The 27,924-nt window shown below is 42.2% G+C and overlaps 1 protein-coding gene across 8 annotated transcripts in view; it reads right to left on the reverse strand.

Annotated features, from left to right (window-relative positions):
- The window catches only part of TRAPPC9 (trafficking protein particle complex subunit 9), a 525,236-nt gene that overhangs the window by 442,011 nt on the left and 55,301 nt on the right, over positions 1-27,924 (reverse strand). For all 8 annotated transcript variants that reach the window (XM_065054500.1, XM_065054503.1, XM_065054502.1 and 5 more), the window contains 4 exons: positions 20,744-20,829; positions 7,923-8,049; positions 5,869-6,001; positions 175-338 (listed from right to left, as the gene is read on the reverse strand). In XM_065054500.1, coding sequence (XP_064910572.1) covers positions 175-338; positions 5,869-6,001; positions 7,923-8,049; positions 20,744-20,829 — 510 coding nt within the window. The remainder of the gene's footprint in view (positions 1-174; positions 339-5,868; positions 6,002-7,922; positions 8,050-20,743; positions 20,830-27,924) is intronic.

A 27,924-nucleotide genomic window follows, 5' to 3' on the forward strand; every position in this document is an offset into this window, starting at 1 on the left:
ATGCTCTCTTTCATTTCTATACTCCTACAATAAAATCCAACTGAATTATTCCAGTTCCTTAAGGGGGTTATGATATTCATTTCAAATCGATGTATAAAAGAAATACCAGTAGTTCCCTTTTTAGCAGAGAAAAAGTGATGGTTATTATTTCTATATATAAAGCCGCTTACACACCTTTAGTGTTGACTGTTTTGGCTGTGACCTCCAGTTTCTCCAGCGGTTCTGTTCCAATATTCTCTAACTTTATGATAAGCTGTTGGGTCTCTCCGTTGTAAAGCTGGACAGACACGTTAGTGGAGATTTCGTCCCCTGAAGAAGGCTGGAGCATATGGGCAGACCTACAAAATGTGACACACATACAAAGTATTACGATTGAGGTGTTAAAATCCTCTCCGAGTTACATGAACTATTCTTTAAGACTCAAAACCCACTGCTTTGCGTTCTTGAAGACATCAGGTATCGTTTTCCATCCTCACATTAGTCAGGGTCATTTTTTACAACCGTTGAGGACAAACATTAATATTTTAGGCATAAGACAGGTCAGACTTCAAACAATATAAAATATGCATTCCTAACTCTGAAAGCTTGTTAAAAATTGCTGCAAAGATCGTAAGAAAGGAAAGAGAGCAAAAAAAGCAAAAGCGGGTTATTAGAATAAGCAAACGTGGAAACAAAAAGTGATATTTGATCTACCAAGCGTTTGAACACTAGGGTTGAGTAACAATGAGTACCGAGAGCTGAACATAAAACAGAAATAATCAAAAATGAAATTGAGGAGAATAAGAAGTGGAGAAACCAGTGTGAGAAAGATCCTCAAGTCCAAACTCAAGACCCAAAGCGGGATTCAAGTGAAACGGTAGAAGAAACCTCAGAAGAGACGAAAACTTTGTCCTCACAAGCGAGGAATCGTTATCTTACACTGTCAGGCATTGCCAAACTCCGCCAACGTGTGATAAATGCAGAATGAAGACAGAAATACCTTTAATGAGAGATGAGGGGCACTAAGTGTTTTACACAGCTGTTCACCCAGAAAATGTGTTCTTAAGGGACCATGAAATACAAGGTAAGATATATTTAATACAGCAATGTATTGTTGAAACAAAAAATATTCTACCAGTTAGATGTGTTAGAGGAAAGGGACCTGGGGGTCCTGGTGACAGCAGGGTGACCATGAGCCAGCACTGGGCCCTTGTGGCCAGGAAGACCAGTGGTACCTGGGGTGGATGAGAAGGGGGTGGTCAGTAGGTCAGAGAGGTTCTCCTGCCCCTCTGCTCTGCCCTGGGGAGACCACACCTGGAATATTGTGTCCAGTTGTGGCCCCTCAGTTCCAGCAGGACAGGGAACTGCTGGAGAGAGTCCAGCGCAGGGCAACAAAGATGCTGAAGGGAGTGGAGCATCTCCCGTGTGAGGAAAGGCTGAGGGAGCTGGGGCTCTGGAGCTGGACAAGAGGAGACTGAGGGGTGACCTCATTCATGGTTACAGATATATAAAGGGTGAGTGTCAGGAGGATGGAGCCAGGCTCTTCTCGGTGACAACCAATGATAGGACAAGGGGTAATGGGTACAAAATGGAACACAGGAGGTTCCATTTAAATTTGAAAAGAAACTTCTTCTCAGTAAGGGTGACAGAAAACTGGACCACGCTGCCCAGGGGGGTTGTGGAGTCTCCTGCTCTACAGACATTCAAACCTGCCTGGACACCTTCCTGTGTAACCTCATCTGGGTGTTCCTGCTCCGGCGGGGTATTGGACTGGATGAGCTTTCCAGGTCCCTTTCAATCCCTGACATTCTGTGATTCTGTGAAATGCATGGGTGTCTAAAGCTTCAGAAACAAGATAATATCTTTAAATAAATATCAAGCATTTCATTTTAAAATAACCAACTCATCAAGCCAGTCAATTATTGAAACAGCAGATGTGCACAGTGCTATGACAAGACATTGCGGATAAAGGAGAATTGAGTGGTAACCTTGACCTTTGCTCAGAAGCAGCAATACGGGAGCTGAGTGAACGCAGTTTTAGGGGACAGCAGAGGGTACAAATCTCCTGGGTGTCCATCCTGGAAGAAATTCACTGTGTGAAAGGTGAAATAGTGAATATAAATGAACTCCTTAGAGCATGAATGAGGAAAGGAGGACTGCGGAACAAGACAGATGGGCAGCGGTTCACTTTCTGACTGTATTTTTCATGCTGATGCAAGGTGGTCAGAAGGGATCAAGGATACGAGGTCAAAAGCTACAGCAATTAATGAACAATAAATCTGTTGGAAAAAGCAGAGTTCACTACCTTCTTTTGGCAGATATTTCTGCTATCCTTCCTTGCTATCCTGTCCTTCCCTAGTACAAGATAAGAAGCCTCCACAAACAAGCAGATTTTAGTCTTTCAGAATTCATCTATAACAACTAGTACTGAAAACACATATTTTTTGATAATTTAGAATTTACTGTCATGTATCATTATCATTGCAGCACTCTGGAGTTTGGGCATTTGGAGTGGCAGGAAGAAACGGAATTTCTTTTCTCATATTTAGACAAATGTGTCAAGGAATTGCATAGTAACAAACCAAACGAATGGTACTTTCAATCACTGGATGAACGTACAGCTGAAACCTGAGCCCAAGCTAATTCAGTGTACGCAATCCCTTTTCTGTGATATAGTTCTATTAAAAACCATCGCAATTCTTGTTTAAGTACTAGACAGCCATCAGCTTTGCTCTGGACTTGCAACACGTCAGGACTGAGGCTTGCCATGGGATATTGGTAGAGAAAAATCAGATATGAGCTGGCAACGAAAGGCCAGAAAGACGATCATGTCCTGGGCTGCACCACCAGGAGTGTGGGCAGCAGGTCAGGGAGGTGATTCTGCCCCTCTGCTCCACTCTCGTGAGACCCCCCTGCAGTGCTGGTCCAGCTCTGGGTCCTCAGCACAGGACACACATAGACCTGTTGGAACAAGTCCAGAGGCTAATGTGCTGATGGGCGTCAAAGGAAATAAATGTAAAGTAAATCATCAAGATGTGTCACGGAGGCTCCCCGAGGTTGGTTTAAGGGACAACAGGGTCCAAAACAACTTTTATTAAACCGGCGAGAAACAGGGTTTTAGCACTCCAAAGTGACTTGAATACAGGTTCAGATATCAGTTGAGGGAATTATTAAGGGGCAGCAACTAATACAACAGGAAGTCCACAGTGTGCATGCACGTGGCTTCACCAAAACAATGCTGGAGCCGTCCCTGAGTCTGGGAAGAGTCCACACTTGCCCGAACACGGTGTGGGGTTATTTTAAAGGGATACACGTACTCGTAGTGAGTATGGAAAGTGTACACTCGCAATTCTGCGAGGATTAATTTATAATACACTTGCAATCCTGCAAGGGTTAATACACGTGCAAATGTGCACAGAATATTACACGTGCTTATGTGGAAGCATGGGAGGAAAATACACTCACGATTCTGTGAGGATTAATTTATACACGTGCTCATATTGAGCATGGAATGTACGCGTGCAAATGTGCACGGAAAGTATAAATACACGTGCAAATGTGCACGGAAAGTAGATACACTCGCAATCCTGTGAGGGTTAATTTTACTCACACATGTGGCGGCAAGGCGAGCGGAGTCTCCATCCCGGGGAGGGTGAAGTGGCTCCTGGTGGCAGCAGCTCAGCTCGTAACTCCAATAGGATCGCATGCAAGGCTGCACGTCTTGATGAGAATCCCGTTTTTATAGCCTGATCAGATCTGACTGTGGGCATTCCAGAAGCTTCTCTGCACCCCCACACTGGCTGTGGGTGCCCCTGAAGTTTCCAAACATCCCCCACACTGGCCATGGGTGCCCAGCAGCTCCCTGGCACCTCAGCACTCCCTTCTCCTCTCTCTTAACGACCCTGGCCAGGGGCTCTGGGGTCAAACAAAAGAAGCTGTCAGCCTCAAACAGCACAGAGAGAGAGGGAGATGTGTCTACTCCTTCCATATCAAAGAAGGGAGGGGGAGATGGGGGTTTGCATTCTGCCACAAGAAGCAAGAAGAGAAATGAGATTCAGATTTTATCCTGCTGTCTGTAAATGAAGAGCGATCTTTCTTTCAGTTCTTCACTATGTCTTTTAAAAGTACATCATCGGCCGGAGAGTCTGAAGGACGGAAAAGAGTTGGCAGGAGTCGCGTGGGGCAATTTGGTGGGATCACAGAGGTTGGGAGAAGGAATAAGTAATGGGAAACAAGGAGATGGATCTGAATTCCCAGCATGTTACAAGAACTGAGCCTGAGTAGTAAAACCAAAGCATCCGAATGAACTAAAAGTCAATTTAACACCAACGAGTAAATACACACCAATATACAATGAAAACCTTGTTGATTTTCCACATTATCAGCTGAACGTACATCCAAAAAGAGTAGATTTTATGCACATTTAGGAATATTTGTAATTCTCTCTGTATTTCAAAGTCATGTTCTTTAATATATTCATAACCTTGGCTAGCCAATATTAATTTTGATTACAGCCAAACCACACAGACTCCATATCTAGCAGAATTTTTATAGGGAATTTACCTACGTGTAACTCAACCGCAGCATTTTATTATTTCGCTGTATTCATTGGGATATTACTCTCGTATATTTGTAATATAAAGCCATCGACACAGCCCATTCCACATCAGAAAAATGGAATTCAGATGTGAAAAATCAGAACCAAACCAGTTCCTTTCCTTTACTAAGTAAACCATACTGAAGAGCACAACAACAGAAAAAAATTACATATATATAGATATATATATATATGTCTTTGTGTCATATGATACTGATAATCACCCTACTAAGGATCAGAAGTGGAGCTGAGATCTTTCAATCAATAGAACGATCCCTGTGGTACTGGAGCTATCAAGGCAGTAAGTACGAAAAGGCTGTTTCCTGATCCGTAGCCAAAAGGAACACTAAAAAAACACCTAAACCGAACCAAAAAATGGAAAACTGAAATTCCATACTTTTACAACTATTTGCAAAACAGTAGACAGACGGCCAGACTCCAACATATAGTGATCGACATGTAGGTGAATGCTCTTGAGCATTGAAAAGTTCCAAAATTTGAGTTGAATCAGTGTCCTACCAGCTCCCCCTAAAATGATGGAATTAGTTCAATTTTTCATAAAAAGCAGCTCAAAAAAATACCCCACAAAACCCCCACACTGCTACCATGTCCTTTTTGTTGAGTGTATAAGAAGTTATTTTAGTTGAGTCTTCCTGTACCTCTTAAAGGTATTGATTCTGTAGCATGGTGTCATATTTGGGCCCCTCCTGAATAATGGAAACAAGCAAGTCTGGAAGAGGTTTAATCAAAAGGATGACAAGGCTGGAGCACACGACGTATGAGGACGCGTTCAAAGAGCTGGGTTTGTTCAGTTTGAAATAAAGAAGAGGGAGTAATTTTGCCTCTTGTGAGTGTGGTCAGACATTGGAACTGATTTGTCACAGAGGTGATGGAAACACTGTCCATGGAGGTAATTAAAACTGAACTAGATCATGCCCCTGACCTAACATTTAAGTCATATCACTTGTCAAAGCAAGATCCTGGACCAGCCAATCTCCAGAGATGCCCTTTCCAACCTACGCTACTCCATGGATTACATGTATGAACATTCAGCCTTTCAAGGATTCACAAGTGTGAGTTTAATAATGAATCATCATTACACTCCCTCAGTTAGTTAAATCTCAAAACATTTTCTATGAATTCCAAGGTTTCTCAAGTAAAAAGCATTGATATAATTCACATTTTATTTTACTAAAGCATTGATTACATACTCAGATTAAGGAGTTTTTAATCAGCACATGACTAACGCTTAAATATGACCAAATAAATGATCCTTTCATGCCGTTTCTCACCTTGGAAGGGAGGTACTGATCTGCAGCCTTGGCAAAGCTGGAATGACTTCAACCGCACAGCCGTTGGTCTTCACTCCTGGCAGGTTGTCCAGAAGGCAATCACTGTAGACTCCAAAAACTGAAGTATGGTAACCTGATTTTTAGAAAAAAACACCAATACGTTGTGAATTTGTCTATTTTCTGAAAGGTCTAAAAGTACTAAACTTACTAGTCAGATCTGACCAATATTTCTGCTGCCCAAAACACCACCCTTTCTACAGGAGAATCTTCTCAGCACACAAAACATAGAGAAGATTTTCAAACTCCGTAAAAAACAAAATTTATAATTATGTGACAACATACAAACAACGCACATGTACACCTTTGCATGTGTGACATGTACAATTAAAAAAAATTAAGTGCCCGTGATTTTTACCATGTGGTAGGCACAGAATCACAGAATGTCAGGGATTGGAAGGGACCCGGAAAGCTCATCCAGTGCAACCCCCCCATGGAGCAGGAACACCCAGATGAGGTTACACAGGAAGGTGTCCAGGCGGGTTGGAATGTCTGCACAGAAGGAGACTCCACAACCTCCCTGGGCAGCCTGGGCCAGGCTCTGACACCCTCACCAGGAAGAAGTTTCTTCTCAAATTTAAGTGGAACCTCCTGTGTTCCAGTTTGAACCCATTACCCCTTGTCCTATCATTGGTTGTCACCAGAAGAGCCTGGCTCCATCCTCCTGACACTCACCCTTTATATATCTGTAACCATGAATGAGGTCACCCCTCAGTCTCCTCTTGTCCAGCTCCAGAGCCCCAGCTCCCTCAGCCTTTCCTCACACGGGAGATGCTCCACTCCCTTCAGCATCTTTGTTGCCCTGCGCTGGACTCTCTCCAGCAGTTCCCTGTCCTGCTGGAACTGAGGGGCCACCACTGGACACAATATTCCAGGTGTGGTCTCCCCAGGGCAGAGTAGAGGGTTACCTTTAAACATACATTAACAGTTCCCTCGACCATAGCCAGAAACTAATAATAAAAGAAACCTAAAGGAAACTGATTAGGAAAAGAAAAGGATTTTATGTATCCATACACACACAGACATCTGCCATAGAAGACCACAGTTTATCCTCAAAAAATTCAATTTAATAGGAAAGTACCTCTGCACTGGTTCGTTATCAGGCAACATATACAAGCTATATTGGAAGGAAAAATTTGATACAGTGACGCACAAACAGCCGACAAGTACAGAAATCAACTCCTCTACCCGCAATACATTTTTAGTATGGGAAACTAAACGCAGATGACTACAAAAGTTCTGAATGCTTTGATGATATTCTGTATCTACTGAAATAGTTTCTAGGAAAAAAACCAAATCAAACAAAGAATTGTTTTATGAGCAGACAGAAAAGCACTTAAGAAAATTTCAGTGAGAACAGAGCTTCTTCAAGTTCAAAGGCACCTTCTCTTGGTGTTGATCTTTATTAAAATGGTTGTTTTACCGTAACTCTGTATTCCCGGAACACGTACCTAAAGTTGTGTGTTGGTGATATGATTCAGTGCTACTACTTGTTGAATCTATCATCACCACATACACTTCCTTTTCCAGGAGACTGATCTGCTCGTCTTCTACAAGAGCTCTTTAATTCTCTTTATTTACCATGATCACAATTCTATTTAGGCTTATTAATGAAATGATATCGCAACTGCGACAGACTATACGCCTTGAATTGTTGAATTGTTTCTACAGAAGCAATCTGCAAAAATTTCTGTAATCTTACATGAAACTGATTAATTAAGAAAAATGAACTGCAAGATTATCTTCTGCATTCTCAGGAAAAAGTTCAAGTAATCCTCCTCAGAAGCTTTCCAAATGAAAGTCCTAATAAAGAGGAGTTTGAGTTCATTATCCTTTTCCTCTCGTATGTGAGATATTGTAAATACATGCTCACTACTGATGTTACAACCAAGAGATTTTTCGGGCTGTTTTTAATGAAGTCTAGTAGAGAAAACACATTTCTTGTTTAGGTTTTTTGGTGTTTTGCTAGGAAGAGCATGACTGAAGACATCCCTTACCATTGACCGTGATCTGCCCGGTGGTTTGAGGAACACCAACCAGAGTCACCGGGTACAGACCAGATTCCGCAGGTAGAGAAAGAGCCGCAGGAAGAGATTCGAACTCTACTCCTGTTGTCAAGAGACCCTGAAAAAGTCATATTACATAGGTAAATACATTTATGATACGCACTTATATTTTATGATATATACTTATTTCTATCACCCAAACTTTTATGATTTATTCCGATTTGCTCACAGCAGTTATTTTGGTTTTTAAGTTCCAGTGACTGCATCTTGAACTGCGGCAAGATTTGTATTCAACAGTGAAACGTGTTTCAGGATCCAAGGTGGGAACAACCTATGAAAGACTAACAAAAATTTATACCCAAGCACAGTAAAATGAATGAGCAGTATAATCTTCATGGTGTTGTGTTGTACCAAGATTTAATTCTACCTGTGAGCTTACTTATGTTCATAAAACGTCCTGAGTTGGAAGGGACCCACAAGGATCATCAAGTCCAGCTCCTATGTATCTGCTTATATTTTGAACAGTGCAAATCAAACATCGATGGGGGCTCCTGTTTAGCTTTGATTAAAGGAAACGGCCAGAAATTATTTATCTACGGGGCGAAAAAAATGTTCATATTTATGGATAATAGAGCAAGTGTAGTGTCCAATCTGAACATCTCAATAAACTGGAGTAAGTATTTACTTTGCTAACTCGATCCTCTATCAAGCCTAGATGTCTGTAGTTAGACGGTATGATTTACTCCCTTAGTTTACGTCAGAGAAACCTCTTTGCATCCTAAATTTAAAATATTGGATAAAATAAGAAATAACACAACATTACTGTCCTTAGTAGACTATTTTGGGTTTTTTTAAGCTTGGTTAATGAATTCAAGATGCTTGAACACAAAGTGTACTGTTAACACATAAGAAATGTAATGTTGCAAGGCACTTAAGCCTAAGTTACCAGTTGCTTTTATATGCACGTGGAAATTTATTTATATTTTTTAATAAGGATACTGTGCAAATATCTCCATCAATTAATGTACTAAGTACAACCGGATTAAACCTCAACTTGATGAGGACGCTTCATGGCAACTCAAAAATCTATGAAAGAAGTGGATGCTATTTTTATAAAGGCCGATATAAAAACTCACGGCTTGAGCAAAAGAAAACCACAAAGGGACTGAAGGCTCAACACGGAGTTTAGTTAGGAAGGCAGACCAGCCCTCTTGTGTTTCTAATTCTCAATTAGAAATTAGGAACATTGATACCCGTGTAACAAGCACTTAAGAAACGCAAATGGCACCACCGCAATTACCCAGCCAAGGACTGAAACTTGACCTGTCTTGTACATTAAGTTTTAATGGCCTGATTTGCATTAGGAGCAACCACCGCCAAGTCGTCTTCGAGCAATTCCTACATATTCACCAAAAATTGACCCACCGGTAATCAAAAACTGAGCTAAATTAAAAGCCATTATCAGAATGTCTTCTCTTATGGAAAATTAACACACATTTTTCATCTAAGTGCTACATAACAACTAAATAAATGCTTTGCATCTAAGATTTTTAACGGCAAGTCCTAAACACCCCAGAAGCTTAAGAAACCAAACTGAACAGGTTTGTCAGGTTCTTCATTTCTCTTCTACTGAAGACCTGAAGTCATCAGGATTATAATAAATCCAAAAGTCATAAAATCCTTAATTCTAGCAATTATTTCTTTGTAGACTTGATACTTGTATCAACACCTGATCCAACCAACATTCACCAGCCACCGTATCAGAGCACTGAGGCTTTTTGATTCCGTTTCCATAAAGTCAAGTTTGGTCACTACTTTTCGAACACGGACATTAACGTAGTTGGGAGCTCATATAGACCTTGTTCACGTTCTTGGGGAAATATTCCTTGCAATTCTTCAGAATAAAGTATTCAAAACAAATATTGTAATAACTAGCCAATACAAACTAATCTTATATATGATGCAACAAATTATAATTGACTGCAAGTGACTGAGCATGAATCCTTCAATGCCACTGACCCCACAGGCATGGGATGAATGTTCACACTTTAATACTGACTTAGCCTCAGTCTTCATCATAATCTTTCTGCTTTTGCTTCCTCTGAAGCAAACCCTAGAACATAAACCAAAGGTGACCCCATACACACTCCAAAACTCAGGTTTAAAACAGGTATAGAGGGCTTTGTAAGATTACGTCAGTCCCAAAAGCACTGAACTATCACTTGGCCAGATATTGAAATTTATTTTAATTATTCAGGATCCACCTCAACTAAATACTTTCATACAAGGACCTAAAGTCCTAAAAAATCAAGGACCAAATAAAATGCTTCCAATGTCTTGTTCACTATCAACACTAGCAAATATAAATTTAAAAAAAAAAAATGACAGGGACCCCTAAATACTATCTAACACATCTTCCTAATCTGAAGCAGAGCCAACTCCACATTAACCATTCCCAGTATGTTTATTAGGGAGATCTGGAATTTCACAGAATCCCGAATGTCAGGGGTTGGAAGGGACCTGGAAAGCTCATCCAGTGCAATCCCCCCATGGAGCAGGAACACCCAGATGAGGTTACACAGGAAGGTGTCCAGGCGGGTTGGAATGTCTGCACAGAAGGAGACTCCACAACCTCCCTGGGCAGCCTGGGCCAGGCTCTGCCACCCTCACCAGGAACAAGTTTCTTCTCCAATTTAAGTGGAACCTCCTGTGTTCCAGTTTGTACCCATTACCCCTTGTCCTATCATTGGTTGTCACCAAGAACAGCCTGGCTCCATCCTCCTGACACTCACCCTTTATATATCTGTAACCATGAATGAGGTCACCCCTCAGTCTCCTCTTGTCCAGCTCCAGAGCCCCAGCTCCCTCAGCCTTTCCTCACATGGGAGATGCTCCACTCCCTTCAGCATCTTTGTTGCCCTGCGCTGGACTCTCTCCAGCAGTTCCCTGTCCTGCTGGAACTGAGGGGCCACAACTGGACACAATATTCCAGATGTGGTCTCCCCAGGGCAGAGCAGAGGGGCAGGAGAACCTCTCTGACCTACTGACCACCCCCTTCTCATCCACACCAGGTACCATTGGCCTTCCTGGCCACAATGGCCCAGTGCTGGCTCATGCTCATCCTGCTGTCCCCAGGACCCCCAGGTCCCTTTCCCCTACACTGCTCTCCAACAGCTCGTTCCCCAACTTACACTGGAACCTGGGGATGTTCCTGCCCAGATACAAGACTCTACACTTGCCCTTGTTCTATTTCATTACATTTTTCCCTCCCAGCTCTCCAGCCTGTCCAGGTCTCTGATGGCAGCACAGCCTCTGGCGTGTCAGCCACTCCTCCCAGCTTGGTGTCACCAGCAAACTTGCTGACAGTCACTCTGTTCCCTCGTCCAAATCATTGATGAATATATTGAACAGTACAGGCCCCAGCACTGCCCCCTGAGGCACTGCACTAGATACAGGCCTCAACTGGACTCTGCCCCATTGACCACGACTCTCTGGCTTCTTCCCTTCAGCCAGTTCACAATCACCTCACCACCCGATCGTCCAGACGACACCTCCTCAACTTAGCTGTGAGGATGCTGTGGGAGACTGTGTCAAATGCTTTACTGAAGTCAAGGTAGACCACGTCCACCGCTCCGCCATCATCCATCCATCTTGTTATGTCCTCATAAAAGTCAATGAGATTGGTCAAGCATGACTTCCCCTTGGTGAAGCCATGTTGACTGCCTCTAATGACCCTCTTATCCCTGATATGCTTTGAGATGGCACCAAAGATGGAGGTGAGGCTGACCATTCTATAGTTACCTGGGTCCTATTTCTTGCCCTTTTTGAAGACTGGAGTGACATTTGCTTTCCTCCAGTCCTTGGGCACCTCTCCCGTTTCCCAAGACTTGGCAAAGATGATGGAGAGTGGCCCAGCAATGACTTCTCTCAGTGGTAACTTAATGCAGCGGTTTAACTGAACACCTTCCCAGTTCAAACTTTCACCTAAAAAACTACACTGAATTTAACTTTGAACAATTAATACGAACCACTTTTCCATTCCTATCTGACTCCGCAACTTAGCCAGTACATCAAGTGCCTATAAACAGATACAAAACACTAAGAAATTACACAGTTCCCAAACCATAATCAGGTCACTTTTCGCAAGTATGGAAAGCTCCTCATTAAGCCATGGTCCTAATTAGCACAGTTTTCCTTGAGGCAAGGGGGAGACGGAAACAATGAGTAAATAAGAGCTTATTCTACTTCACATTTTTAATCAAGCTGTATGTCTGGACATAGATTTATACATTAATTTCACTTCTTGATGTATAATCAGTAATACTTTAAAGGTCAAGGCTCATGAAAAGCAACTGTCAGAGAAAGCATCTTCCTTGCCAAAGGATTTAAACCAAGCATGTTAACGGCAGACAGAATCCAGACAAAAAACAAGGTAAATAAGGACAGTAGGAGACAAAAAGGCAGGTGAATGTGTCTGGAGTACAGTCACCTAAAACAAGCATCTGCTTACAGACAAGACGGGAGCGTTACTATAAATTCCTAGTGTTAAAATGATCTAATAAGAGTAGAGAAAAAAAAATAACTGCTATACAGAGTGTATATCCAGCGGGACATGGACAGGCTGGAGAGTTGGGCGGGGAATAACCTAATGAAATTTAACAAGGGAAAGTGTAGAGTCCTGCATCTGGGCAGGAACAACCCCAGGTTCCAGTATAGGTTGGGAAATTACATATTAGAGAGCAGTGTAGGGGAAAGGGACCTGGGGGTCCTGGGGACAGCAGGGTGACCATGAGCCAGCACTGGGCCCTTGTGGCCAGGAAGGCCAATGGTACCTGGGGTGGATGAGAAGGGGGTGGTCAGTAGGTCAGAGAGGTTCTCCTGCCCCTCTGCTCTGCCCTGGGGAGACCACACCTGGAATATTGTGTCCAGTTGTGGCCCCTCAGTTCCAGCAGGACAGGGAACTGCTGGAGAGGGTCCAGCGTAGGGCAACGAAGATGATTAAGAGAGGGGAGCACCTCCCTTATGAAGAAAGGCTGAGGGAGCTGGGTCTCTTTAGTTTGGAGAAGAGGAGACTAAGGGGGGACCTTATCAATGTTTATAAATATATAAAGGGTGAGTGCCATGAGGATGGAGCCAGGCTCTTCTCGGTGGCAAACAATGATAGGACAAGGGGTAATGGGATCAAGCTGGAACACAAGAGGTTCTGCTTAAATTTGAGAAGAAACTTGTTCCTGGTGAGGGTGGCAGAGCCTGGCCCAGGCTGCCCAGGGGGGTTGTGGAGTCTCCTTCTGTGCAGACATTCCAACCTGCCTGGACACCTTCCTGTGTAACCTCATCTGGGTGTTCCTGCTCCATGGGGGGATTGCACTGGATGAGCTTTCCAGGTCCCTTCCAATCCCAAACACACTGTGATACTGTGATACTGTGATATTGTTCCCTAATCCCTGAAAATATCAAAATGACATCCTTGCATCATGCTGATCACAACTGCTAAAGCAAAGTAAGTCCTCAGCACAATGTATTGGCCCTATAATGCATTAAGAATGCATTCCCAGTCTATTCTTTAAAAACAAAGCCCTCGAAAACGAAGAGTTTTTCTAGAGAACAAACGCAATCCAAACCCAAACAAAACACCTGCACTAAGTACACACTATGGATTAGAAATTAAAGGTTCTCCAGTGTATTATCACGCAAAGGAGAATGCAGCATTCATTTCTCTCACTAATAGAGTTTTACTGTTCAGTAAAACTTCGAGTTTTTCAAAGTAAATAAATTTTAAAAGCATAAAAACTCACTGAAACTGGAAAAAAATATCTATATATACAGAAACATCAACTAGGCTTCAGGTTTCCAGACATACACTGAAATCAAGACACCTTTAAAACTTAACCCACACAAATAAGTTTGAAACAACAATGACATATGTAGAATATCTGAAAGACATTTGCAATATTCCTGTTTGCTGGAGAGCAGAGTTCAACAATATTTGCCCAACATTGCCCTCTGGTGCCTAAAAATCCTTTAGATTAACAGTGTTACATTTCTTTTCCCTACTCTTATACCTTATTTCAAGGAATCATTTAGTAATTGTTGCTCTTTCTGACTTTATAGGAAAAGTTTACCTGTATATAAGGTTTCCTCTAGGAAATATATGAATCACACAAAACAAAATAAAATCGCATTTCCTTGTATTCTTCGAAAGCAATTTAAATTCTCTTAGAGTAAATATATGCAGGTTATTACCACACCATGTCGTTCAGTTGCTTCAAACCTTGATTCAGTTTCAGAGAAACAAAACAACTTGAATGTAAACGGGGGAGGTAAATTTGGGGATGCTGCTAAAACAACATGAGGATGTAACGGGATTTATTTTGGCTTTACTTCCCAATCTTGAAATGCAATTATTTATATACTAAGCAATCATTTTTCTTCTTCTCCCCCTCACCTTTTTTGTGTGCATACTTGCCCAATGTAGCTTGAGTTAAATGTAGTTTATCCATAAGTGAATTTTCTCTCCAAATGGCAAAAAAACTACAAAGATGTGAACTCACTAAAGAGCTGTTTGTGGAAACAATTTAAAGGATCATATGCTAAATTATGGGGCTGATCATACATCAAGATTTATCAAAATTTTACGTGGTTTGTTTATAACTTCAACACAGATTTCTTGGCTAATAGTACAGCTTGAATTTTATATCATTAATCAATATACCACACTTAAATTGCCTTCAAATAGATTCGTGCACCAGACAGAGGACTACAGAACACTTTCTTTTTGAATACTGAGTTTTAATACTATAAATTACATTATCCCCATGTTTTGGGGTAGTATTTTTTTAGTTTCTTTTAGTTTATTAAATATAGTTTACCCTGCTCTGTATATATTGTAGCCTTCTTAGAATCTTGGCTATATTTTCCTCAATAAGTGCATCAAAAATGCTTTCACTCAATAAGTAACATTGCCTTGAAATTTCTCAGCTTTTTGAGGGGGTTTGGTTTGTTGGGTTATTTTTTTGGCCTTTCATATCACAGAATCCCAGAGTGTCAGGGGTTGGAAGGGCCCTGGAAAGCTCATCCAGTGCAATCCCCCCATGGAGCAGGAACACCCAGATGAGGTTACACAGGAAGGTGTCCAGGCGGGTTGGAATGTCTGCACAGAAGGAGACTCCACAACCCCCCTGGGCAGCCTGGGCCAGGCTCTGGCACCCTCACCAGGAACAAGTTTCTTCTCATATTTAAGTGGAACCTCCTGTGTTCCAGTTTGAACCCATTACCCCTTGTCCTATCATTGGTTGTCACCGAGAAGAGCCTGGCTCCGTCCTCCTGACACTCACCCTTTATATATCTGTAACCATGAATGAGGTCACCCCTCAGTCTCCTCTTGTCCAGCTCCAGAGCCCCAGCTCCCTCAGCCTTTCCTCACACGGGAGATGCTCCACTCCCTTCAGCATCTTTGTTGCCCTGCGCTGGACTCTCTCCAGCAGTTCCCTGTCCTGCTGGAACTGAGGGGCCACAACTGGACACAATATTCCAGGTGTGGTCTCCCCAGGGCAGAGTAGAGGGGCAGGAGAACCTCTCTGACCTACTGACCACCCCCTTCTAACCCACCCCAGGTACCATTGGCCTTCCTGGCCACAAGGGCCCAGTGCTGGCTCATGGTCACCCTGCTGTCCCCAGGACCCCCAGGTCCCTTTCCCCTACACTGCTCTCCAACACGTCGTTCCCCAGCTTCTACTGGAACCTGGGGTAAACTTGAGGAACAAAGAGGAAAATTTAGCTAAAATCTTAGAGGACTCAACACACTTTGCAATGCATCTTCACATGCATTTTATTTTAATAGTAATTCTCACTAGACTGTACCGTGACTTAGTGCTTTAAACATTTGTCCCAAGATACAAAATAAATCTATAAAGGATTTCCCAGAATTGTGGTTCTTTTCTGAAGGTCTGAAATCTTCAGGTCATTTTTTTCCTGGACAGACAAAAGGCTTTGGAACTGCAAAAGGGACAGAAGCACTCACACACCTGAACAAGTCTATACAGAAATCAATATTTGGGGGATAAAATACACTTATTTACAGCTGAACATCACATCTGTTAATTTGGGCTCCACGACTAGCACAGCAAAAATATTCAGTGTAATCCATTGCAGTCAATCTAGTTAGGTTCAATTTTTGTTTCTCTTGCGCTCTGTTATTTAAGGTACCTGCTCAGTATTATTAGATCACTTCACATGAAGAACAGGTATCTAAATAGAGTCCCAAATCATGAATACACATGACAAGGAATAAACAGCATGAACAGCAAAAATGGGCAAAAAGCTCTGAGAACAATAAAATTAAATTGATTTTTTTTTAAATCAACTTTTCATACATATTCTGAGCAACACTGATCAAAGTCTTCGCTCCACAGTCTCATGTCAAGTCTCAAAGTTCTATGTCAATTCAACTGCATGTACTTAGAATGAATACTTCAAATAATGAAAAAGCTAGAGAAGCCTTTCATTGAGGAATCATCTCCTTTAATAACTTGGGCTCAATACAAAATTTTTTATGTGTTTTTAATACCATCACAACTTTCTGCTACAATAAACAGGAAGAAACGTTAGGAAAAGTATCATGCTAAAAGTTTGGATCAGTAATTCTCTGTTTCCCTGAAAATAAGACAGGGTCTTCTATTAATTTTTGCTCCAAAACTTATTGCTCTTTTAGATGTGTAGCTGCCTGGAGACTACTTAAATTGACTTTTTTAATGAACTGTAACTAGGGCTTATTTTTGGAGTAGGGCTTCTAGGTTGAGCATCCCGAAAAATCAATCTAGGGCTTATTTTCGGGGTAGGTCTTATTTTTGGGGAAACAGGTTTACATGAAACGCGAAGCTGAAAGAACAGCAAATCATAAACTGAGAGACTAAGGGAAAATTTAAACATAAGGAATAAGACTACAGGTTTCAAGGTAGGTACATGTTGATGAAAGGTGAACGACGAAAAGGGTGAAGAGCAAAGGTAATTAAGCAATGGAGAACTCAAGAACTGCTCGTCATTGGAAACGAGCCTGAAAAATGAGTCATAGTGTAACGGTGAGGGGCTGAGTCAGCCAGAAGGAAATAAGTTGTGGGACGAACAAGCTGAATCTGCCACTAAATGACAGAAAAGGATACGTTGGCTATGAAACTGATTCTATGAGACTAAATAATCCGAGAGAATGTGAAACACGGTGAGAATTCAGACAACACGGGGACTGCAGGCAGGAGGACGTGTTCGTAATAAACCAAAACATTTTAAAATATTAAACACCGCTTTGAATTATTAAATTGAAAACAAAAGAGTTTGTTCTTGGGATGAAAGTCATAACTGTTTCCACATTCTAGAAAGTTCACAGAATAGACTGGGTAATCAGAACAATTTTGGCTGGAAAAGAATGCCAGAGGTTCTCAGCTTGGGTTTTAGACTCAAGTTCTGAAGATTTCTGAAGATGTCGAGCCCACATTCTCTCTGGACAAGCAGTTCCAGTGTATGACTGGAAAAAGGGCATTTTTTTATCAGGAAAGTTTTCCAGGTTCGCTGACTCTTCACCCTTACGCTGGGCACCTCTGGGAAGAGTCTGGCTCCAGTTTCACCCACCTTCCCATGTTGGGATGGAGGAAAGAACAGGAATTACCCCAATATTCTTCTTTTCTACAGCCTGGCATGCTCTTTGAACCCATCGTCAACTGTCATATGCTCCAACCTGCCGATCATCTTAGTAATACCACTGTATATCAATATTTCTATCGTAGAGGGAGCTCCAAACTGGCCTTGGTCCTAAAGACGTTGTCCCTCAAACTCCAAATCGAGGGGATTAATTACTTTCTTCAACTTGGTGGCTACAGTCTCAAGAGCACAGACGAATCAAGCAAAATCAACTAATTTCTACCAACGAGATGACAGCAGAACGTCTCAATGCTCTTTATTTATGGAGCACTGACTAAAGAATTATGTTAATCACTTCAATTCTTTGTATCTAGTTTGCATGCGTCCTTCTTCTGCTTACCAATGAAACTGAAACTTCAGTGTTAATTCAAAGACAGAACTTTATCACTCGAACAGTAAAAACAAGTATGCACGCTACTACAATTAATTTGCTCAGGGAATGGATGGAGTGCACATCTACGCAAATAACTGTATTCGGAATTCTGAAGTGCATGAAAACACTCCTAAGAAATTTCCTCATTAAGAAATTAAGAAATTATCCAAACTCATGGGGTTTTTTTTAAATATATAATTACACCATTACTTACACAATACAAATTAGGCTCTGAATCAAAACGTCCTTAAAGAAATTAATTCCTATATAGAGTCCTTTCTCATGCACAGCTTTGCAATTACTTTTTCTATTCACTCTTAACAATCTGGAAAACTTCTGTGAGGCTCAGATAAAATGCTGAAGAAACCAGCATGCCAGCTCCCCAGAATGAATTTTATTATGCTATAAGCACTATCTACTCTGCCCTGGTGAGACCGCATCTGGAATATTGTGTCCAGTTGTGGCCCCTCAGTTCCAGCAGGACAGGGAACTGCTGGAGAGAGTCCAGCGCAGGGCAACAAAGATGCTGAAGGGAGTGGAGCATCTCCCGTGTGAGGAAAGGCTGAGGGAGCTGGGGCTCTGGAGCTGGACAAGAGGAGACTGAGGGGTGACCTCATTCATGTTTACAGATATATAAAGGGTGAGTGTCAGGAGGATGGAGCCAGGCTCTTCTCGGTGACAACCAATGGTAGGACAAGGGGCAATGGGTACAAACTGGAACACAAGAGGTTCCACTTAAATTTGAGAAGAAACTTCTTCCTGGTGAGGGTGGCAGAGCCTGGCCCAGGCTGCCCAGGGAGGTTGTGGAGTCTCCTTCTGTGCAGACATTCCAACCCGCCTGGACACCTTCCTGTGTAACCTCATCTGGGTGTTCCTGCTCCATGGGGGGATTGCACTGGATGAGCTTTCCAGGTCCCCTGCAACCCCTGACATTCTGGGATTCTGTGATTCTTAGGGTATATTCATTTCCTGTGGAAAAACACTTTAGTATATGTGGTACGTTATCAGTAATTTAGGTCTAGCCACTGTGGTAGAGCTATCGATTAAAAAACTATCAAAAAAATAAAAAACCTAGGCAAATAAATATATGCTGCCTCAGCCTAACAGATTGCACATCATCTCTCCTGCCTAGAGAGAGACTGCTGTGACAGAGAGACTTGCACTCATGAACTAGTGATACACATATTTTTGTATGTGTGTGTATATACATTTGAAGACAGGCAGAAAGCAGTAGTGATTTGGGTAGGACTCAAATGGTATGGAATAAGGGGTGGAATGTCCTGGTTTTGTTAAAAACAAGACCGGTTCTCTTTTAGTGACTTTTCTTTCAGCTCAGTTCTTCTAGGTGCCTGTACTTTGCTGAGTTTTAGCCTGCATGTTTTTCCTCAGATGCTGCACTCGGTGCTGATAAGAGACCAAGGGAATGCTGAAGAAGCTCGTGTTTAGGTTTATTACTATGGTAGCCAAGAAAGACTGATAAGTTTTCCCACGTTCCGCTGTGAGAGGGGCGTGTTTGAGGAGGGGTGGATGGACCAGGTGACTAGAACTGACCAACGGAAGAATTCCACCCCATAATCGTCATACCCCCTGTATAAGAGGTTGATCACGAGGGTCACGCTCTCTTCGCCCATGGGCGGCATCTGGAGAGGCCCCTGTCTGTCTGTCTGTCTGTGATCCCCAGCCCTCAGGCCCTGCATCCTGCACCCAGGTTCCGCTTTGCTGTGCAGTCCCGCCCGGGACTTCCAGGGGCCTGCGCTGCAGCTGCTGGAGCCGCCAGCCCCGCACCCCCAGCTCTGCTGCGCAGTGACGCCAGCGCCACATCAGCACTGCAGACCGGGTTTGTATGTTTTGTATATATATTCTCTATTTATTAGCAGTATTAGTAAAACCCTTTAAAACTCTCCAACTTGTAGTCTCTCTTCCTTTCCCCTTATCTTTCTTATCATGTTTCCGATCTAAAGGAAGGGGTGGTGGGAGGTAAAGGGGATACCAGGGAGCGTCTGCCACGGTTTATTGCCGCCTTGCCTTAAACCGTGACAGATTTAATTGGTCTCTAAGAGATAGGATTTATTTTTTAAAGCAATATTAAAGGTAAAAATATTTAACATTACGTGGCATTAAGAGGAGAAAAAACCCAGTTTAGTTTGCTTTACGATAGACTGCAAGCAGTCCATGAAATTAATATCATACTGTCGACTGAAGCAGCAGACAGCTTGGGCTTGATCTTTCTAACCGTACACGATTCTCTGGTATTTTAGCCTTTTTTTCCTCCTTTTTGGTGTTTTCATATAACAAGTATCCTTGGGAGCAGCAGATCCATGCAATGAAGCTTCTATTACAAAACAAAGCTTCTCAGAACTATTTTAATTCCTCAGATTTTTTAGATGGTGGTCAAAACGGGAATTGGAAAAGCTAGGATGAATGCAGATTTTTAAATTACAGTAGTAAGTATCCACTAATTATTAGGTTTCAGGATATAATTATTATTCGGAAAGCAGTATATGGAAATTATGTAGCATGAACTCTAGTCAATGCAGAAAGGCACAGAACTGATTTATGGGTCAGTAACAGTAAAGCGTTTAAACACTCAGACTGGCAGAGATTTTCATTTCAACACCTCATTACCAGCAAATATGAGAAAACGGACAGTGCTGCACTGTTAAGCTGAGGTTACACCAATCTAAATAATTGTTTAAACTATTTAGTTTCTAGAAAATAATTCAAAAGGGAAATTTAGGAAGGTACATACCATGTTTTCTACTCGGAGCTCAAAAGGCATAGGGTTGTACACCATCAACTGGACTTCACACACATCTCCCTGGACCCACTGGAAATCTACAGGAAATGATTATAGAATTAATGCAAGAATTACCTAATTGCAGTGTTATGAAAAAGTAGCATCGTCTGAGCTGTCAGATTGCAGTATTATCTTCATGTTTTAAATTAACACCTCTATAATCTTCACAGCAATGGGTAATATTGCTCCAAAGCCCCAACGAACTAACATTACATTGGCAAAATTAACTCGGGCATCAATTCAAAACAGTAATTAAACACATCTTTAATGTTCAACATTTAGAGGCTTACATACTTACACATCACCTTGGGTAATTAAGACTCATATAAAAAGCAACCAGATAAGGAATGAACACAACAGGAAGAAGGGAATTTAAATTAATGGAAACAAATCTTCATATAGACACAGCTGATGATACAGAGTAAATAAAAAGTCCTAAATTAAGAAGGAAACAACTCCTCGCTAACGAGATGCCACCTTAGTTTCCTCCCACTAATTTTCTTTGGGAGACAGTAGTTTGGGAGATGCTGTGGGAGGGGAAGATGACACTAAGATCTACAGATACAGATTTTTCTGAGCTTCACAAAGCAATAACACAAATTATTTAGTAACTTATAAAAAGACTTAGGGTTTTTTTGTTCATTTTTTTCTAAGAAGGCAAGAAGTTTATGCAAGAGATGCAAGTTCAGAAGAAACGTTCAATGCAGAAAGATAATTTTATAGCAGCACTTCATTATATTTTCAGCCCACAAGGTCCTGTCTGCCTTCCAAATTTCTCACAGTTAAGCACATGCACCTGACGTTCAGACTTAAAACTGAATGTGATAAGATACTCCATAAAACCTGAGGACCCGCAGTCCAAAGAAACAAAAGGTGGTTTAACTGTATTTGTTAAATAAATCCTGACTATATATGGATTAACTTTCACCAGTTTACTCAATAATTTTAACATGCATTACTAACAGTTTTTTACTAGAAAGTGTCCGGTAAACAAACAGGATTATTAACATTAAGACTGTAGTTCACCGTTGAAACCATCTGTACTCTAATTGTACATCCACAATCATTTACTATCTGATTACATTTTACAAGCAATATTAGAGAGCTCAAGGGAGATGCACTCAATGCAAATGTCTAACTCCAATTAATGCTAGTGGAAATTAAAAACATACATTCAGAGATATTAACAGATTATATTACTACACAACCTAAAAAGCAAAACTGTTGATTTAAACAAAACATTCAAAAGCACCACTGGATGAGATGTCCTGTAAATTTCCTTTTATTTAATTGCTTATCGGTGTCCACAATGTCTTAAGCATTCCTGTAAATTTCTTCTTATTTAATTGCTTATTGGTGTCCACAACGTCTTATGCATTCTGCGGTATGCAGAAAAATTGGTTTCTCCTCTGAAGACTGAAGCCCCGTTACAGTGACCTGGATCAACACAGGCACTTGGAGTAGCCCAAGTGGGCACTTCCTTCCTTCTAAATTAATTTTGACATTATAAGAAATGCCACAAGATCACAATGTCTGTTCTGAAAACACTTTCAACGCAACTATGTTAGAAGAGATTCTTAAAAAGTCAAGTTACTAGAAGAACATGTTCTAAGGATGTGGCAGAATGCAAAGCCCCCTCTCTCCCTTCCATATGGGAGGAGTAGACACATCTCCCTCTCTCTGTGCTGTTTGAGGCTGACAGCTTCTTTTGTTTGACCCCAGAGCCCCTGGCCAGGGTCATTAAGAGATAGGAGAAGGGAGCACAGAGGCACCAGGGAGCCGCTGGGCACCCACGGCCAGTGTGGGGGATGTTTGGAAGCTTCAGGGGCACCCACAGCCAGGGTGGGGGTGCAGAGAAGCTTCTGGAATGCCCACAGTCAGATCTGATCAGGCTATAAAAACGGACTCTCGTCGAGACTCGGCCCCTTGCGCGTGATCCTATTGGAGTTACGAGCTGAGCCGCTGCCGCCAGGAGCCGCTTTCCCCCCCTACTCGGGGATCGGAGACTCCGCTCGCCTTGCCGCCACATGTGTGAGTAAAGTTAACCCTCACAGGATTGCGAGTGTATCTACTTTCCGTGCAAATTTGCATGTGTATTTACACTTTCCGTGCACATTTGCACGCTTTCCATGCTCAATACGAGCACGTGTATAAATTATTTCCTCGCATAATCGTGAGTGTATTTTCCTCCTGTGCTTCCACATAAGCACGTGTAATATTCCATGCACATTTGCACGTGTATTTCTCCTCGCAGGATTGCAAGTGTATTATAAATTTACCCTCGCAGAATCGCGAGTGTACACTTTCCGTACTCAATACGAGTACGTGTATCCCTTTAAAATAATCCCACACCGTGTTCGGGCAAGTGTGGACTCTTCCCGGACTCAGGGACGGCTCTGGTATTATTTTGGTGAAGCCACGTGCATGCACACTGTGGACTTCCTGTTGTATTAGTTGCTGCCCCTTAATAATTCCCTCAACTGGTATCTGAACCTGTATTCAAGTCACTTTGGAGTGCTAAAACCCCATCTTCCACCAGTCATACCTGCTGCACCTTTTTTTACCGAATAAAAGTTTGGTTTGGACCCTGTTGTCCCTTAAACTAACCTCGGGGTGCCTCCGTGACAAAGGATCTCTAAACAAACACAAAACATTTGTCTGATGATTTAACGTATCTTTTCTTCAAACAAGAAAGGAATCTAAGCTCATTTATTTTTTACAGATGTGATCAGCCCCCTTTTCTCAGTCCTTGTGAGGCTGCACCTGGAGCTCCATGTCCAGTTCTGGTCCCTGCAGTTCAAGAAAGACAAACAGACTGGAGAGGATCCACAGGAGGGACACAAAGATGGTCTAAGGGCTGGAGAACCTGCCTGATGAGGAAGGACTGAAGGAGTTGGGTCTGTTCTCCCTGGAGAAGGCTCTGGAGGAACCTCATCACACTATCTCAGTACTTAAAGGGCAGCTACAAAGAAAACAGAAGCTCTTTCCTCACAAGAAGTCACATGGAGAAGACAAAGGGTGATGGGTGCACATTATACCAGGAGAGGTTTCATCACAATGTAAGAAATCAATTTTTGACAGTAAGAACAATCATTCCTTGGAACAACCTCCCCAGGGACGTGGTGGAGTCTAAATCACTGATGCAGTTCTTCACGAAGCAACTGGACACGGTGCTGGATGGTCTTGTCTTGGCTCCCTTTCCCATAAAAAGTTGCACCAAACGATCTTCTGAGGTCCTTCTAACCTGGGCTGTTCTACGACTCTCTGATTTATTTGCAGGAGGAAAAACCACACATATCTCTCTCTCTCTCTCTCTGTATATATATATATATATATATATGTTTTGTCTTCTTGCTCCCATAGACTATCGGCACTTCAGAACAAAAAAACACTTCATATCAAAAATCAGTAGGTTTATTTCTGATGACTAGCGTACTATTAAAGCAATTTAACCAGAATATAATTATCCTATTTATCGTTTCCAATCAGAAAAGCTTCTCAAGCTCAAAGCTGAAAACTTTCCCTCGAGGCTTTCTAAAGGGTTTTGTTTCACTTTGGCTTATCAAAAGCACTTGATTTCCTTTGCTGTAACAATAATTTAACCACCATTTAGCATATTCCCGTGTAAGAAAAACACAGTTCATTTGTTATTGTCATTGTTTTTAACTAAAGTTAGGTATAAATCATTAAAATATACTTGTTAGTTTCAAAGTTTATTAAATTTTTCAACTTCTTTCAATGGAAATATCTGATTTTATTTTGTACATTCTTTTGTTTGCGAAACTTTGAATGAAACATTAGAGGCTTTTAAAAGTGAATGGACTGTGTACGTAGTTCAAAAGGCAAACACTTTACAGGATCACAAGCAGTTCAGACATGTCCTTACACTTAATAAAAACCTAAAAGGAAAAACTGCCCTGTATAACATAAAACTCCTACAGTCACACAGCACATCAGCAAATCCTAATTTAAACTGTTTCAAAAAATGCAGGTTCCTTTCGTATCCATCGAGATACAAGAATAGTGCATAATACAGCTGTCTGACAAGATTAGAAATAAGGTTTTATTTAAACAAAAAAAACTCACAAGGCATACCTAAGGGATTCAGTAATTTAATTGTGACCCATTTTTAAACAAATTCTTAAGAGAAATAATATAAGCTATTTTCTAAATAATTATTTCCTTAACATGGAAGCACTTGAAGATCTTTCCACATGTCTAAATGTCTTACCCTTTACTTAACTCTTATTTCTCATCCTTTTTTTAATTTGTTATCCTTTATCTTCTGATACAGTACAGCAGTACTGTAGCAAAGCAGCACTAAACCACATACAGCCAAACTGCCAGAAAATAATCCAGTCACAGAGTCACAGAACCACAGAATGTCAGGGGTTGGAAGGGACCTGGAAAGCTCATCCAGTGCAATCCCCCCATGGAGCAGGAACACCCAGATGAGGTTACACAGGAAGGTGTCCAGGCGGGTTGGAATGTCTGCAGAGAAGGAGACTCCACAACCCCCTGGGCAGCCTGGGCCAGGCTCTGCCACCCTCACCAGGAACAAGTTTCTTCTCAAATTTAAATGGAACCTCTTGTGTTCCAGTTTGAACCCATTACCCCTTGTCCTATCATTGGTTGTCACTGAGAAGAGCCTGGCTCCATCCTCCTGACACTCACCCTTTCCATATTTACAACCATGAATGAGGTCACCCCTCAGTCTCCTCTTGTCCAGCTCCAGAGCCCCAGCTCCCTCAGCCTTTCCTCACACGGGAGATGCTCCACTCCCTTCAGCATCTTTGTTGCCCTGCGCTGGACTCTCTCCAGCAGTTCCCTGTCCTGCTGGAACTGAGGGGCCACAACTGGACACAATATTCCAGGTGTGGTCTCCCCAGGGCAGAGCAGAGGGGGAGGAGAACCTCTCTGACCTACTGACCACCCCCTTCTCATCCACCCCAGGTACCATTGGCCTTCCTGGCCACAAGGGCCCAGTGCTGGCTCATGGTCATCCTGCTGTCCCCAGGACCCCCAGGTCCCTTTCCCCTACACTGCTCTCTAATAGGTCATTCCCCAACTTATACTGGAACCTCTTCTTATCTCCTAATTCACCAGGTTTCAACTATCTATTGAAAATACATATCATCATAAAACAACGTAGAAAATGTGCATGTTCTCATGGTGAAGAATATAATCCTAATCATAATCAGGGCACACAGGTTAAGTCCAACATCTAGCATAGAAAAAGCCTGCAGCGCCCCTGGGTTAGACTAAAGAAACTGCACAGAGATTCTCCGAGTCCTGGCTGTTCCGGCCAGGAATGATCCAGGTGAATGGGCCAAGTGGTGGCTACGCTGCTGGCAACAATTGTAAAACTAGATGAAAGAGAACTGTTGGATGTGTAAAAAAGGAGAGAGGAAAAAAAGAAGGAGTCCCAGAGAGCAATGCACTATGCTACGATACAAATACACTGGGTTTGTTCAGGCCAGAGGAGACTGAGAGGAAACCTCATGGTGGTTACAGCTTCCTCACAAGGGGAGGAGGAGAAGGCGCCGAACTCTTCTCTTTAGTGACCAATGACAGAACCCGAGGGAATGGCAGGAAGATGTGCCAGGGGAGGTTTAGGTTGGACATTAGGAAAAGGTTCTTCACCCAGAGGGTGCTGGACACTGGCACAGGCTCCCCAGGGAGGTGTCACAGCCCCAAGCCTGACAGTGTTCAAGGAGAGACTGGACAACGTCCTCAGACACACGGTGTGAACTGTGGGGTTGTCACATACAGGGACAGGAGTTGGATTCGATGATCCTTGTGGGTCTTTTCCAACCTAAATGATTCTATGATAGAATCACAGAATGTCCTGAGTTGGAAGGGATGCACCAGGATCATTGAGTCCAACTGTTAACCCAACACTGTCACTAAACTATGTTCCCAAGAACATCGACTACGTGGCTTTTAAACCCCTCCAGGGATGGTGACTCCACCACTGCCCTGGGCAGCCTGTTCCAATGCCTCATATCCCCTTCTATGAAGACATTTTTCCCAACATCCAATCTGAACCTCCCCTGGTGCAACTTGAGGCCATTTCCTCTCATCCTGTCACTTGTTACCTGGGAGAAGAGACCAACCCCCTCCATGCTCCAAGCTCCTTTCAGGCAGTTCAGAGATCAGAAGGTCTCCCCTCAGCTCCTGTTCTCCAGCTGAACCCCCCAGGTCCCTCAGCCGCTCCCATCACACTTGTGCTCCAGCCCCTTCCCCAGCTCCGTTCCCTTCTCTCAACTCACTCCAGCACCTCAAGGCCTTTCTTGGTGTGAGGACCCAAAACTGACCGCCAGGATTCGAGGTACCAGTAATAAGATAACTGGAGAATAAAGGAAATGGAAAATATTCCCCGTCTCTGCTCTGCATTCACACTTGAAAGGGGCACGGAGAGGGGAAACGTGAAATTCAAGCACCGAGGAGTCCACATGCTCATACTGCTCACAAGTTTCTGCCCTAGCTTGTCCGAGAACGAGCTCTTTGAAGAATTAGTTGGAGCCACTAGTGACGATGACCTGCTGAATGTTTAGTATTTTACAATTCAAAATGTGATACAGAAAACCTAACAAACCTCGATGACATTTTAAACTATTGATTTTCTACTTCTCTTTTTTTGGTGACTACATAGTACTAAAACCAGTAACATAAAGAGCCACTTTAAGATAAACAGCATTCTGCAGATTTCTGTAGTGAAGTTTTTACAGTCAGTTCTATTTCGCAGTCACACAAGTCAGTTTGGTGCTGACACTAATGCTTATGTTAAAAGTAATCACGCGTGCGATATGCACAAAAGCAACAAAAAGGACTACTAATATTTGTAACTTAATCCAGGATTCAAAACAAGCCTTGTAATCTACTTTCAACGACAAAATTACTGTAATGAAGAGCTTTATAACAAATGAAATAATCCTCCCGCAGAAAATTGCTATAGTATTCTAAACATTGATTAGAAGGCTTTTGTGATTTTTGCGGAACTGCCTTTAAGAAAAACCAACTAATCAGACTGTTAATCTGTTTAAGTTAAATCATAATAGGATATCGGAAAGATGCTCAGGGGACCACACATGATAAGGGGCTGAGTTGGCTGCTGCCAAAGTGAGTGTGTC

The sequence above is a fragment of the Columba livia genome, chromosome 2, assembly GCF_036013475.1.
Source record: "Columba livia isolate bColLiv1 breed racing homer chromosome 2, bColLiv1.pat.W.v2, whole genome shotgun sequence".
Lineage (NCBI taxonomy): Eukaryota > Metazoa > Chordata > Aves > Columbiformes > Columbidae > Columba > Columba livia.